The 14,953-nt window shown below is 44.2% G+C and overlaps 1 protein-coding gene across 2 annotated transcripts in view; it reads left to right on the plus strand.

The window, feature by feature from the left end:
- The window catches only part of LOC115113140 (zinc transporter 6-like), a 92,353-nt gene that overhangs the window by 40,892 nt on the left and 36,508 nt on the right, over positions 1 to 14,953 (plus strand). For both annotated transcript variants that reach the window (XM_029640437.2, XM_029640438.1), the window contains 2 exons: positions 756 to 798; positions 982 to 1,047. In XM_029640437.2, coding sequence (XP_029496297.1) covers positions 756 to 798; positions 982 to 1,047 — 109 coding nt within the window. The remainder of the gene's footprint in view (positions 1 to 755; positions 799 to 981; positions 1,048 to 14,953) is intronic.

Here is a 14,953-nt window from a genome sequence, read left to right on the forward strand (position 1 = left end):
GTGGCAGCGTGGCCTGGACAGAACAAGCAGAGCTCAGTCAGTCCGATAGATCCACTGGGTGAACGGATAATGGATTACGTCAACTCAATTTAGTCAACATGGTAGAGCAGTGTGAAAACAAAATGTTCCTCTCCATGCAAAGCTTTGCTAATCTCTCCATCATATTCGGCTTACATAAAGCCGGGTTTGCAGGCCGGCAGATATCACTCTGCCTCCACCTCTGTCTCCTCCTCGCCATCCAGCCTACTGCTTCTCTACTCTACAGCGCCCCCTAGGACCAGGGAGTTTACTCCATGTGTTTTTTAAAGTATAGATACATTGGGGAGCAGTAGATGGCTGGAGACTGGTTAAGGCCTGTTCACTGAGTATTCACAATTACTGACTTGGTTTATGTGCATGCGTGGGAGTTGGCATTTTAACTTGGACACCACAGCTACACTGTCATCTCTACTGGTTAGGAATAACAAAGGATATTAATGTTTGTGTGTTCGTGAAATGGCTGGTACACTAAAGGTGTTACGACCGACATATCATTATAGAACATTTGTCTTGTTGATTGACAGTATATTCAATTGTGGTTTATCTCACCAAAATAGGCTATATTCTTTCAACTGGTGTATTGCAGCTACCAGCTTCATACTTAAACGTGTTGCAATAGCTTTTACAGAGCAAAAAAAATACTTCCTTGATTTCTATTATAATAATTTCAAGTAAAATATAGCACTCACTGATCATCTATTTCTCTTTCATTTCAGCCTTAACTGCATTCACGTACCTCACCATCTTCGATCTCTTCAGGTGAGTAAGTGGGAATCCTGGGGCTCATTATGTTTTGTCATCGCTGTCTGAAGAAGTTTTACACTAAGCTAAGTTGTGTACCTAACATTTGTGTTGAGCTCTTTTTACTGCTGTGCAACTGCTTGTGTTGAGCTGTTGTTGTTAGTCATTATGACTTATGTGTGTGTACCTGTTGGCCCACAGTCTGATCACCTGTTTGCTGAGCTCTTGGGTGGCAATGAAGAAGCCTAGTCAGCTCTTCTCTTTTGGGTAAGTCCACTAGCACACTGATTCTACAGTAGCCCCCACTGTTAATCTTGATTTTAAAAATGTAGTCATTAGATGATCGTGTTTCCATTGGCCTGTATTGATTATTAATAATATGTGTGGTGTTCATTTGTGGTGTGTATGCATTAATGTATGTGATACAACACTTACATCTTACATACCAACGCAGCTTAGGTTGTTTAAGCCCCTGGGGGTACGACAACGACTATGGATCTATCTCCGTCTGTTCGCACATTAGTTTACAAAATAACTCTGATTGGCCCAAGGGATGCTATAGTAATTGACTGAAATTCCAAACTTTGAACAAACATATCTCCTGTCCCATTTGAGCTACAGTCATGAACAGCAAGTTTCCTGTTAGGAACTATAAGCTCCGGCAATTAGATTTTCTGGCAAATTATATTTTTTGTCCCCCACAATTGTGGTGGGGAATAGAATTTAAAAAATATATATAATGCTGCTACTCTTCCTTCCTATATGATTTGATGACACTACATAACCGCCTGGTATTTTGTCGCAAAACTTGTCACAAATTTATTTTTTACATAAATGTGCATGCATTAGATATTCTCAACTTGTTTTTTTTTGCGAGTACTTGATAATAATTTAAGCGAGTACTCACAGTGAAATAATTTTAAATGCCCTAGGAGTGTCTTACATGCCTACTGTATAGAGACCGTTTGCATAAGTGTAAACGATCTACAACAGTGGATCGATGTGAATATTTCAGTCAATTCATTGACATGGGACCATTCTGTTACTTTCAGTTTAGTCTAGCGAGACTACTACCAGTATAACTGTCTCGTCTGCCCATAAAAATAAATCCTGTTTATATCAATGCTTCTTCCTATCAAGCAGTGGAGTCCGTTCTCTGACATCGATTTTGAGCTATCAAGTTTTGATTTCAAGTGAGGGGAGAAAAATACTTAGTTTCTTTGTTGTCTCTCTCTCTCATTAATCCATGCAACATACATTTTAATAATTGTCACGAATTGGGGGCGAGGGACAACATGTTTACTGTTGCCTTGATGGGCTACGACAGTTGAACTAAGCTCATGCGGCATTTCTAAGTTATTTTCTTCAGTAATCAGTGGGTACATATCATAAGTCCAAAAAAAAAAAATATGTAGCAACTGCTGATTGCCCCTTTACAGCTGGAAAGGCTTCAACATTGGTATAAATGTACAAGAGTATATGATCACATACTGAGATATGGAATTTGAGATGTATTTTTCCATGCCTTTACTTTCAAAATGTAAGCCCCACAAATTTTGTGGAACAGAAAGAAGAATATTTTGTAACTGAAAATTATGCATATACAAAGCTGATCCCGGTTGTAATTTGTTGTTTTTGGTTAACATTATTCAGTATGATTTTAAATATATATGAAAAGCGTATTTGTTAGTGGTCGTTTTGTTCCCACAGTTTTTGGACAGGTTTAGGACGAGCTCATTGATATGGATTTCCATCCCAGTGAGTTAATGGGTTCACGACGCTCTCTGCTCAGCCCCTAACAGCAGTACACTTCTCTGCAACTCCCTGACATCAAGGGGACCCCCATTTGATTTTGTTAGTTATAATTTTAACATGGCATAAATCATGGCAGAATGTGTAGAATTTCATGAAATTCGCTTTAAAACAGCAAATGTTTCTCTCCACCCCATGGCAAAATGAGTAGAATTGCATGAAATTATTTATAAAATTACTAAATTCTCTCCGGCCTATGGCAAGATGTGTAGAATTGCAGGAAATTAACTTGAACAATTTTAGCACCAAATCGTGCTTAGGGCCCCCCAAAAGGCTCACGGGTAGTACAGTACTGGGAGCCACGCACCACTTCTCTGTTACTCTCTGCTCAGCCCCTAATGCAGTATTTTGCATTTGATTTGGATCCCCATTAGCTGCTACCAAGGCAGCCCCTACTTTTCCTGGTGTCCAAACAGGAACAAAACAATATATCCAACAAAACAATAGTCTACACTCTCTGTGAACTTGGCTAGGCGGAGCTGGGGGGGGGGGGGTCAATATCGAGCCTTTGTTTTACAGGGGTGTGTTTGAGTTCAACTAAAGGGTCTGTTTGCAGTTCTGGCAAACACCAGAGTAACCCAGTGACATTTGGATGTTGGCTTGACGGCCCCACAGAATGGGACATGGCACTCTGTTACCCAAACAACCCATTAGGCTTCATTTTGAGGATATGCGATGCCTCGCCCTCTTTTTGTGTTCTGCTTTGGTGTGTTAGCAAAACAGAAGTTGGGTATGCAACATTTTACACACATGAGTTTTATTTTGATATTCTAGTTGCCAGTAGACATCAACCCAACTGATGTAGTATTGTATTGTGGTTTGTTTTTGGGTTTTGGGCAGACCACTGAGGCTGAAGATGGCGTACTGGTTTGTATCCCGGTCAGGCGAACAGTTTTTTAAGATGAATGGTCATTTGTGTTATCTGGGATTAAAATGATACAGTAGCACTTTCATTAAGGCTTACAGGGAATTGTCCTGTGCATCATGTCACCCAGTCCCAAAACTCATACATTGTATGTTGTTTTATTTATGGACATCTATTGTTTCACAGAATGTTTATATTTACTTCTCTGTTGAGGTTTTCATAAGACACAATGAGATCAGTGACAAATGTTTTGTTAAATCTATTTTCAAGGATTTTAGTAGTCTTTCCATAGTTTAAATGAAAATGCATGAGTCAAAGCATCTTCTCTGATGTCAGTCATGTGTATTTTCAGTCATGTCAGTTTGCTTGATTGCTCATATATTGTGTGTATTCAGTGTGGGTGTGTGTTCGGTCTTTATTTGGATAGTCCATCTGTAGATGCTTCTTGCATTGGAATATTGAATTCTGCTTATATTATCATGCTACACCACAATAAACGTAACATTCAAATGCTAAGACTCCGAGATCATTAAGTGCTTTTGAAAGTTGTAGCTTATCTCTGCTGCTCTGTATCAGCACAACGGACAGCGCCCTACAGCTAGGTAGTTTGGGTAATGAATATAGGCTACAAGATATAGGGCCATTCACAAATTACAAGCAGCATTTTTGAATGCAGCTGTACACACAGCTGTCTTACCAAAATAATGCAAACTAAATGCTGAAAGTACTGGCCTAGTCATTTATGCATTAAAACTAAAATACTGAATAGCAGTTTGCCTTAGAATACTGACAACTGTGAATGCAAACCGAATAAAACAGCGGTGCCAAGTAGTAGCGGTGCCAAAATATCAGATCAAAAAGGCATGACAATCTATATTTAGGCTAGTTACATTAACAGTAAACAAAAGGTGAATGGAGATCCAAATAACCAAAATATAGCCTACTACAGTGAGATGCAGCCAGTAGGGCTGGGTGCTATACTGTATTTTACTATATACAGTGGCATGCAAAAGTATTCACCCCCTTGGCATTTTTCCTATTTTGTTGCCTTACAACCTGAAATTCAAATGGATTTTGGCTAGGTCTGTATCATTTGATTTACACAACATGCCTACCACTTTGAAGTTGCAAAATATTTTTGTGAAGTAAACAAGAAATGAGACAAAAAAACAGAACTTGATCGTGCGTAACTATTCACCCCCCTAAGTCAATACTTTGTAGAGCCACCTTTTGCAGCAATTACAGCTGCAAGTCTCTTGGGGTATGTCTCTATAAGCTTGGCACATCTAGCCACTGGGATATTTGCTCATTCTTCAAGGCAAAACTGCTCCAGCTCCTTCAAGCTGGATGGGTTCTGCTGGTGTACAGCAATCTCTAAGTCATACCACAAATTCTCAATTGGACTGAGGTCTGGGCTTTGACAAGGCCATTCCAAGACATTTAAATGTTTCCCCTTAAACCACACGAGTGTTGCTTTAGCAGTATGCTTAGGGTCATTGTCCTGCTGGAAGGTGAACCTCCATCCCAGTCTCAAATCTCTGGAAGGCTGAAACAGGTTTCCCTCAAGAATTTCCCTGTATTTACCTCCATCCATCGTTCCTTCAATTCTGACCAGTTTCCCAGTCCCTGCCAATGAAAAACATCCCCACAGGATGATGCTGCCACCACCATGCTTCACTGTGGGATGGTGTTTTCTGGTTGAAAAGAGGGGTTGGGTTTGCGCCAGACATTGCATTTTCCTCTCATCTGACCAGAGTACCTTCTTCCATATGTTTGGGGAGTCACCCACATGCCTTTTTGGCGAACACCTAACATGTTTTCTTATTTTTTTCTTTAAAACCTCTTGTAACTACCCATCCCAGATCCGGGAGAATTGTCATCAACTGACACTAAGTAGCAACGGACAAAAAAATCTTACTAGAAAATCATGAAATCACAAGTGAAATATATTCAAACACAGCTTAGCCTTTTGTTTAATCACCCTGTCATCTCAGATTTTGAAAATATGCTTTACAGCCAAAGCAAGACAAGCATTCGTGTAAGTTTATCGATAGCCTAGCATAGCATCATGCCTAGCTAGCAGCAGGCAATCTGGTCAAGAAAATCAGAAAAGCAATCAAATTAAATCGTTTACCTTTGATGAGCTTCGGATGTTTTCACTCACGAGACTCCCAGTTAGATAGCGAATGTTCATTTTTTCCAGAACAACTATTTTTGTAGCCCAAAATAGGTCCGTTAGTTCTTCACGTTTGGCTGAGAAAACAACTGGAAATTGCGGTCACGACAACACCTGAAAAATATTCCAAATTAGCTCCATAATATCAACAGAAACATGGCAAACGTTGTTTATAATCAGTCCTCAATGTGTTTTTCAAATATCTATACGATAATATATCAACCGGGACAGAGCTTTTTTCAGTAAGACCGGGTGGGAAAATGACTACCTCTGTCTTTTGCGCGAGAAATACACAGAGCCATCAGGTGGACACTGACGCAATGTTGTCGCTCAGGCTCATTTTTCTAAATAAAAGCCTGAAACTATGTACTAGACACATTAAGGACGCCATAGAAAAAGGAATCTCGTTGATATCCCATTCACTGCTCAATAGGGAAGCATAAGAAGGGACTCTTATTTAGAAACCGCTGTGTTCCTGATTGGATTTTTCTCATTCTTTTGCCTGCAATATCAGTTCTGTTATACTCACAGACAATATCTTTACAGTTTTGGAAACTTTAGAGTTTTCTATTAAGTAAATTATATGCATATTCTATTTTCTGGTCCTGAAAAATATGTTATTTTTCCAAAAATAAAAAAAGATTTAACAAGTTAAGCAATGGCTTTTTTCTGGACACTCTTCTGTAAAGCCCAGTTCTGTGGAGTGTGCGGCTTAAAGTGGTCCTATGGACAGTTACTCCAATCTCTGCTGTGGAGCTTTGCAGCTACTTCAGGGTTATCTTTGGTCTCTTTGTTGCCTCTCTGATTATGCGTTCCTTGCCTGGTCCGTGAGTTTTGTTGAACTGCCCTCTCTTGTCAGGTTTTTTGTGGAGCCATATTCTTTCCATTTTAAAATAACGGATTTAATGGTGCTGCATGGGATGTTCAAAGTTTCAGATATATTTTTATAACATAACCCTGATCTGTACTTCTCCACAACTTTGTCCCTGACCTTTCTGGAGAGCTCCTTGGTCTTCGTAGTGCCATTTGCTTGTTGTTGCCCCTTGCTTAATGGTGTTGCAGACTCTGTGACCTTTCAGAACATGTGTGTGTACATTTACATTTACATTTAAGTCATTTAGCAGACGCTCTTATCCAGAGCGACTTACAAATTGGTGCATTCACCTTATGACATCCAGTGGAACAGTAGTGCATCTAAATCTTTTAAGGGGGGGTGAGAGGATTACTTTATCCTATCCTAGGTATTCCTTAAAGAGGTGGGGTTTCAGGTGTCTCCGGAAGGTGGTGATTGACTCCGCTGTCCTGGCGTCGTGAGGGAGTTTGTTCCACCATTGGGGGGCCAGAGCAGCGAACAGTTTTGACTGGGCTGAGCGGGAACTGTACTTCCTCGGTGGTAGGGAGGCGAGCAGGCCAGAGGTGGATGAACGCAGTGCCCTTGTTTGGGTGTAGGGCCTGATCAGAGCCTGGAGGTACTGAGGTGCCGTTCCCCTCACAGCTCCGTAGGCAAGCACCATGGTCTTGTAGCGGATGCGAGCTTCAACTGGAAGCCAGTGGAGAGAGCGGAGGAGCGGGGTGACGTGAGAGAACTTGGGAAGGTTGAACACCAGACGGGCTGCGGCGTTCTGGATGAGTTGTAGGGGTTTAATGGCACAGGCAGGGAGCCCAGCCAACAGCGAGTTGCAGTAATCCAGACGGGAGATGACGAGTGCCTGGATTAGGACCTGCGCCGCTTCCTGTGTGAGGCAGGGTCGTACTCTGCGGATGTTGAAGAGCATGAACCTACAGGAACGGGCCACCGCCTTGATGTTAGTTGAGAACGACAGGGTGTTGTCCAGGATCACGCCAAGGTTCTTAGCGCTCTGGGAGGAGGACACAATGGAGTTGTCAACCGTGATGGCGAGATCATGGAACGGGCAGTCCTTCCCGGGAGGAAGAGCAGCTCCGTCTTGCCGAGGTTCAGCTTGAGGTGGTGATCCGTCATCCACACTGATATGTCTGCCAGACATGCAGAGATGCGATTCGCCACCTGATCATCAGAAGGGGGAAAGGAGAAGATTAATTGTGTGTCGTCTGCATAGCAATGATAGGAGAGACCATGTGAGGTTATGACAGAACCAAGTGACTTGGTGTATAGCGAGAATAGGAGAGGGCCTAGAACAGAGCCCTGGGGGACACCAGTGGTGAGAGCACGTGGTGTGGAGACGGATTCTCGCCACGCCACCTGGTAGGAGCGACCTGTCAGGTAGGACGCAATCCAAGCGTGGGCCGCGCCGGAGATGCCCAACTCGGAGAGGGTGGAGAGGAGGATCTGATGGTTCACAGTATCGAAGGCAGCCGATAGGTCTAGAAGGATGAGAGCAGAGGAGAGAGAGTTAGCTTTAGCAGTGCGGAGCGCCTCCGTGATACAGAGAAGAGCAGTCTCAGTTGAATGACTAGTCTTGAAACCTGACTGATTTGGATCAAGAAGGTCATTCTGAGAGAGATAGCGGGAGAGCTGGCCAAGGACGGCACGTTCAAGAGTTTTGGAGAGAAAAGAAAGAAGGGATACTGGTCTGTAGTTGTTGACATCGGAGGGATCGAGTGTACGTTTTTCAGAAGGGGTGCAACTCTCGCTCTCTTGAAGACGGAAGGGACGTAGCCAGCGGTCAGGGATGAGTTGATGAGCGAGGTGAGGTAAGGGAGAAGGTCTCCGGAAATGGTCTGGAGAAGAGAGGAGGGGATAGGGTCAAGCGGGCAGGTTGTTGGGCGGCCGGCCGTCACAAGACGCGAGATTTCATCTGGAGAGAGGGGGAGAAAGAGGTCAGAGCACAGGGTAGGGCAGTGTGAGCAGAACCAGCGGTGTCGTTTGACTTAGCAAACGAGGATCGGATGTCGTCGACCTTCTTTTCAAAATGGTTGACGAAGTTATCTGCAGAGAGGGAGGAGGAGGGGGGTAGGATTCAGGAGGGAGGAGAAGGTTGCAAAGAGCTTCCTAGGGTTAGAGGCAGATGCTTGGAATTTAGAGTGGTAGAAAGTGGCTTTAGCAGCAGAGAGAGAAGAGGAAAATGTAGAGAGGAGGGAGTGAAAGGATGTCAGGTCCGCAGGGAGGCGAGTTTTCCTCCATTTCCGCTCGGCTGCCCGGAGCCCTGTTCTGTGAGCTCGCAATGAGTCGTTGAGCCACGGAGCGGGAGGGGAGGACCGAGCCGGTGTACCTACCTACCTACCTCCCTCCCTCCACCGGGGCCTCCCACAGGTTGGGAAACACGTAGTATTAAATAGAGCCATGACTACATGTAACTCTCTGCCACCCCAGGTAACTCAAGCTAGCAATAAAAACCAGTTTAAAAAAAGAGATAAAAGAAAAACTTACTGCACAAGGGGGAGGGTGAAGGGACACAGCCATTTTATATCAATCATATTCAATCAATCAAATTCATTTATAAAGTTATTTTTATATCAGCAGATGTCACAAAGTGTTTATACAGAAATCCAGCCTAAAACCCCAAACAGCAGACAGCGTTGAAGCACAGTGGCTAGGAAAAAATCCCTAGAAAGGCAGGAACCTAGGAAGAAATGTAGAGAGGAACCATGCTCTGAGGGGTGGCCAGTCCTCTTTTGGCTGTGCCGGGTGGAGATTTTAAGAGTACATTGCCATTAAGGCCAGATTGTTCTTCAAGATGTTCATAGATGCCCAGCAGGGTCAAATAATAATCACAGTGGTTGTAGAGGGTGCAACAGGTCAGCACCTCAGGAGTAAATGTCAGCTGGCTTTTCGTAGCCGATCATTCAGAGGTCAAGACAGTAGGTGCGGTAGAGAGAGGGAGAGTCAAACAACAGGTCTGGGACACGGTAGCATGTCCGGTGAACAGGTCAGGGTTCCATAGCCGAAGGCAGAACAGTTTGAAACTGGAGCAGTAGCACAAACAGGTGGACTGGGGACAGCCAGGAGTCATCAGGCCAGGTAGTCCTATGGCATGGTCCTAGGGCTCAGGTCCTCCATTAGGGGAGGAAGATGGGGCAATAGAATTAGAGGAAGCATACTTCACACAGGACACTAGATAAGACAGGAGAATTACACCAGATATAACAGATTAACCCTAGCCCCCCGGTACATAGACTATAGCAGAATAGATACTGGAGGCGGAGACAGAGGTGCGCCATCAACAGACCACCAACTTACTACCCTGAGACAAGGCTGAGTATAGCCCACAAAGATCTCCTCCACTGCACAGGCCCGAGGGGGCGCAAAACCGGAAAGGAAGATCACGTCAGTGACTCAACCCACTGAAGTGACGTAACCCTCCTAAGGACGGCATGGAAGAGAACTAGTAAGCCAGTGACTCAGAGGCAGAGAATCCAAGTGGAGAGAGGGGAGCCGGCCAGGCAGAGACAGCAAGGGCGGTTTGTCCTTGCCGTTTACCTTCACACCCCTGGGCCAGACTACTCAATCATAGGACCTACTGAAGAGATCTTGAGACCGAGTCTGTGTCTCTCACATTGATAGACAGACCATTCCATAAAAATTCAGCTCTATAGGAGAAAGCACTGCCTCCAGCTGTTTGCTTAGAAATTCTAGGGACAATAAGGAGGCCTGCGTCTTGTGAACGTGTCGGTATGTAAGCCAGGACCAAATCGGAAAGATGGGTAGGAGCAAGTCCATGTAATGCTCTGTAGGTTAGCAGTAAAACCTTTAAATCAGCCCTAACCTTAACAGGATGCTAGTGTAGAGAGGCTTGCCCTGGAGTAATATGATAAAATAGTATGGTTCTAGTCAAGATTCTAGCAACCGTGATTATCACTAACGGAAGTTTATTTTGTGCTTTATTCGGGTAGCCGGAGAGTAGAGCATTGCAGTAATTTAATCTAGAAGTTACAAAAGGATTGATGGACTTTTATGCATCATTTTTGGACAAAGAGTTTCTGATTTTTCAGAAAACAGAAACGAAGATGTAAAATAGCTGGCCTTGAAATATTCTTGATATGTTCGTCAAAAGAGAGATCGGGGTCCAGAGTAACGCCGAGATCCGTCACAGTTTTATTTGAGACGACTATACAACCGTCAAGATTAATTGTCAGACCCAACAGCAGATCTCTTTGTTACTTGGGACCTAGAACTAACATCTCTGTTTTGTCCAAGTTTAAAAGTAAAACATTTGCAGCCATCCACTTCCTTATATCTAAAATACAGGCTTCCAGTGTAGGCCATTTTGGGGCTTCACCATGTTTTATTGAAATGTACAGCTCTGTGTCGTCCGCATAGCAGTGAAAGTTGATTTTCTGAAAATTTCCGAATGACATCACTATAAGGTAGAATATTTAGTGAAAACAATTGTGGTCCTAAAACAGAACCTTGAGGAACACTGAAACGTACAATTCATTTGTCAGAGGACAAACCATCCATGGACACCAGATAGGGTTTCTAATCTCTCCAAAAGAATGTGGGGATCGATGGTGTAAAACGCTGCACTATAAGGACTAGGAGCATAAGGACAGATGCAGAGTCTTGGTTTGACGCCATTAAAAAGGTAATTTACCACCTTCACGAGTGCAGTCTCAGTAATATGATAGGGTCTAAAACCAGACTGAAGCATTTCGTATACATTATTTGTCTTCTGGAAGGCAGTGAGTTGATACATCATTGAAATTGAACTCTATATAGGCTAGAGGTCGACCGATTAATCGGAATGGCCGATTAATTAGGGTCGCTTTCAAGTTTACATAACAATTGGAAATCAGTATTTTTGGACACCGATTATTTTATTTATTATTTAATCTTTATTTAACTAGGCAAGTTGGTTAAGAACACATTCTTATTTTCAATGACGGCCTAGGAATGGTGGGTTAACTGCTTTGTTCAGGGGCAGAACGACAGATTTGTACCTTGTCAGCTCGGGGATTCAATCTTGCAACCTTACAGTTAACTAGTCCAACTCTCTAACCACCTGATTACATTGCTCTCCACAAGGAGCCTGCCTGTTACGCGAATGCAGTAAGCCAAGGTAAGTTGCTAGCTAGCATTAAACTTATCTTATAAAAAACAATCAATCAATCAATCATAATCACTAGTTAACTACACATGGTTGATGATATTACTAGTTTATCTAGCATGTTCTGCGTTGCATATAATCGGTGCGGCGCGTATTCGTGAAAAAGGACTGTCGTTGCTCCAATGTGTAAAATCAATACACAACTATATATTTTTAAACCTGCATATTTAGCTAAAAGCAATCCAGGTTAGCAGGCAATATTAATCAGGTGAAATTGTGTCACTTCTCTTGCGTTCATTGCACGCAGAGTCAGTGTATATGCAACAGTTTAGCCCGCCAGAATTTTACATAATTATGACATAACATTGAAGGTTGTGCAATGTAACAGGAATATTTTGACTTATGGATGCCACCCGTTAGATAAAATGTATTTATTTATTTATTTTATTTCACCTTTATTTAACCAGGTAGGCTAGTTGAGAACAAGTTCTCATTTGCAACTGCGACCTGGCCAAGATAAAGCATAGCAGTGTGAACAGACAACACAGAGTTACACATGGAGTAAGCAATTAACAAGTCAATAACACAGTAGAAAAAAAATGGGCAGTCTATATACAATGTGTGCAAAAGGCATGAGGAGGTAGGCGAATAATACAATTTTGCAGATTAACACTGGGGTGATAAATGATCAGATGGTCATGTACAGGTAGAGATATTGGTGTGCAAAAGAGCAGAAAAGTAAATAAATAAATAAAATAAAAAACAGTATAAAAACAGTATGGGGATGAGGTAGGTGAAAATGGGTGGGCTATTTACCAATAGACTATGTACAGCTGCAGCGATCGGTTAGCTGCTCGGATAGCTGATGTTTGAAGTTGGTGAGGGAGATAAAAGTCTCCAACTTCAGCGATTTTTGCAGTTCATTCCAGTCACAGGCAGCAGAGTACTGGAACGAAAGGCGGCCAAATGAGGTGTTGGCTTTAGGGATGATCAGTGAGATACACCTGCTGGAGCGTGTGCTACGGATGGGTGTTGCCATCGTGACCAGTGAACTGAGATAAGGCGGAGCTTTACCTAGCATGGACTTGTAGATGACCTGGAGCCAGTGGGTCTGGCGACGAATATGTAGCGAGGGCCAGCCGACTAGAGCATACAAGTCACAGTGGTGGGTGGTATAAGGTGCTTTGGTGACAAAACGGATGGCACTATGATAGACTGCATCCAGTTTGCTGAGTAGAGTGTTGGAAGCCATTTTGTAGATGACATCGCCGAAATCGAGGATCGGTAGGATAGTCAGTTTTACTAGGGTAAGCTTGGCGGCGTGAGTGAAGGAGGCTTTGTTGCGGAATAGAAAGCCGACTCTTGATTTGATTTTCGATTGGAGATGTTTGATGTGAGTCTGGAAGGAGAGTTTGCAGTCTAGCCAGACACCTAGGTACTTATAGATGTCCACATATTCAAGGTCGGAACCATCCAGGGTGGTGATGCTAGTCGGGCATGCGGGTGCAGGCAGCGATCGGTTGAAAAGCATGCATTTGGTTTTACTCGCGTTTAAGAGCAGTTGGAGGCCACGGAAGGAGTGCTGTATGGCATTGAAGCTCGTTTGGAGGTTAGATAGCACAGTGTCCAATGACGGGCCGAAAGTATATAGAATGGTGTCGTCTGCGTAGAGGTGGATCAGGGAATCGCCCGCAGCAAGAGCAACATCATTGATATATACAGAGAAAAGAGTCGGCCCGAGAATTGAACCCTGTGGCACCCCCATAGAGACTGCCAGAGGACCGGACAGCATGCCCTCCGATTTGACACACTGAACTCTGTCTGCAAAGTAATTGGTGAACCAGGCAAGGCAGTCATCCGAGAAACCGAGGCTATTGAGTCTGCCGATAAGAATATGGTGATTGACAGAGTCGAAAGCCTTGGCGAGGTCGATGAAGACGGCTGCACAGTACTGTCTTTTATCGATGGCGGTTATGATATCGTTTAGTACCTTGAGCGTGGCTGAGGTGCACCCGTGACCGGCTCGGAAACCAGATTGCACAGCGGAGAAGGTACGGTGGGATTCGAGATGGTCAGTGACCTGTTTGTTGACTTGGCTTTCGAAGACCTTAGATAGGCAGGGCAGGATGGATATAGGTCTATAGCAGTTTGGGTCCAGGGTGTCTCCCCTTTGAAGAGGGGGATGACTGCGGCAGCTTTCAATCCTTGGGGATCTCAGACGATATGAAAGAGAGGTTGAACAGGCTGGTAATAGGGGTTGCGACAATGGCGGCAGATAGTTTCAGAAATAGAGGGTCCAGATTGTCAAGCCCAGCTGATTTGTACGGGTCTAGGTTTTGCAGCTCTTTCAGAACATCTGCTATCTGGATTTGGGTAAAGGAGAACCTGGAGAGGCTTGGGCGAGGAGCTGCGGGGGGCGGAGCTGTTGGCCGAGGTTGGAGTAGCCAGGCGGAAGGCATGGCCAGCCGTTGAGAAGTGCTTATTGAAGCTTTCGATAATCGTGGATTTATCGGTGGAGACCGTGTTACCTAGCCTCAGTGCAGTGGGCAGCTGGGAGGAGGTGCTCTTGTTCTCCATGGACTTCACAGTGTCCCAGAACTTTTTGGAGTTGGAGCTACAGGATGCAAACTTCTGCCTGAAGAAGCTGGCCTTAGCTTTCCTGACTGACTGCGTGTATTGGTTCCTGACTTCCCTGAACAGTTGCATATCACGGGGCTATTCGATGCTATTGCAGTCCGCCACAGGATGTTTTTGTGCTGGTCGAGGGCAGTCAGGTCTGGAGTGAACCAAGGGCTGTATCTGTTCTTGGTTCTGCATTTTTTGAACGGAGCATGCTTATCTAAAATGGTGAGGAAGTTACTTTTAAAGAATGACCAGGCATCCTCAACTGACGGGATGAGGTCAATGTCCTTCCAGGATACCCGGGCCAGGTCGATTAGAAAGGCCTGCTCACAGAAGTGTTTTAGGGAGCGTTTGACAGTGATGAGGGGTGGTCGTTTGACTGCGGCTCCGTGGCGGATACAGGCAATGAGGCAGTGATCGCTGAGATCCTGGTTGAAGACAGCGGAGGTGTATTTGGAGGGCCAGTTGGTCAGGATGACGTCTATGAGGGTGCCCTTGTTTACAGAGTTAGGGTTGTACCTGGTGGGTTCCTTGATGATTTGAGTGAGATTGAGGGCATCTAGCTTACATTGTAGGACTGCCGGGGTGTTAAGCATATCCCAGTTTAGGTCACCTAACAGAACAAACTCTGAAGCTAGATGGGGGCGATCAATTCACAAATGGTGTCCAGGGCACAGCTGGGAGCTGAGGGTGGCCGGTAGCAGGCGGCAACAGTGAGAGACTTATTTCTGG

The sequence above is a fragment of the Oncorhynchus nerka genome, linkage group LG28 (genome assembly GCF_034236695.1).
Source record: "Oncorhynchus nerka isolate Pitt River linkage group LG28, Oner_Uvic_2.0, whole genome shotgun sequence".
In the NCBI taxonomy this organism is placed as follows: domain Eukaryota; kingdom Metazoa; phylum Chordata; class Actinopteri; order Salmoniformes; family Salmonidae; genus Oncorhynchus; species Oncorhynchus nerka.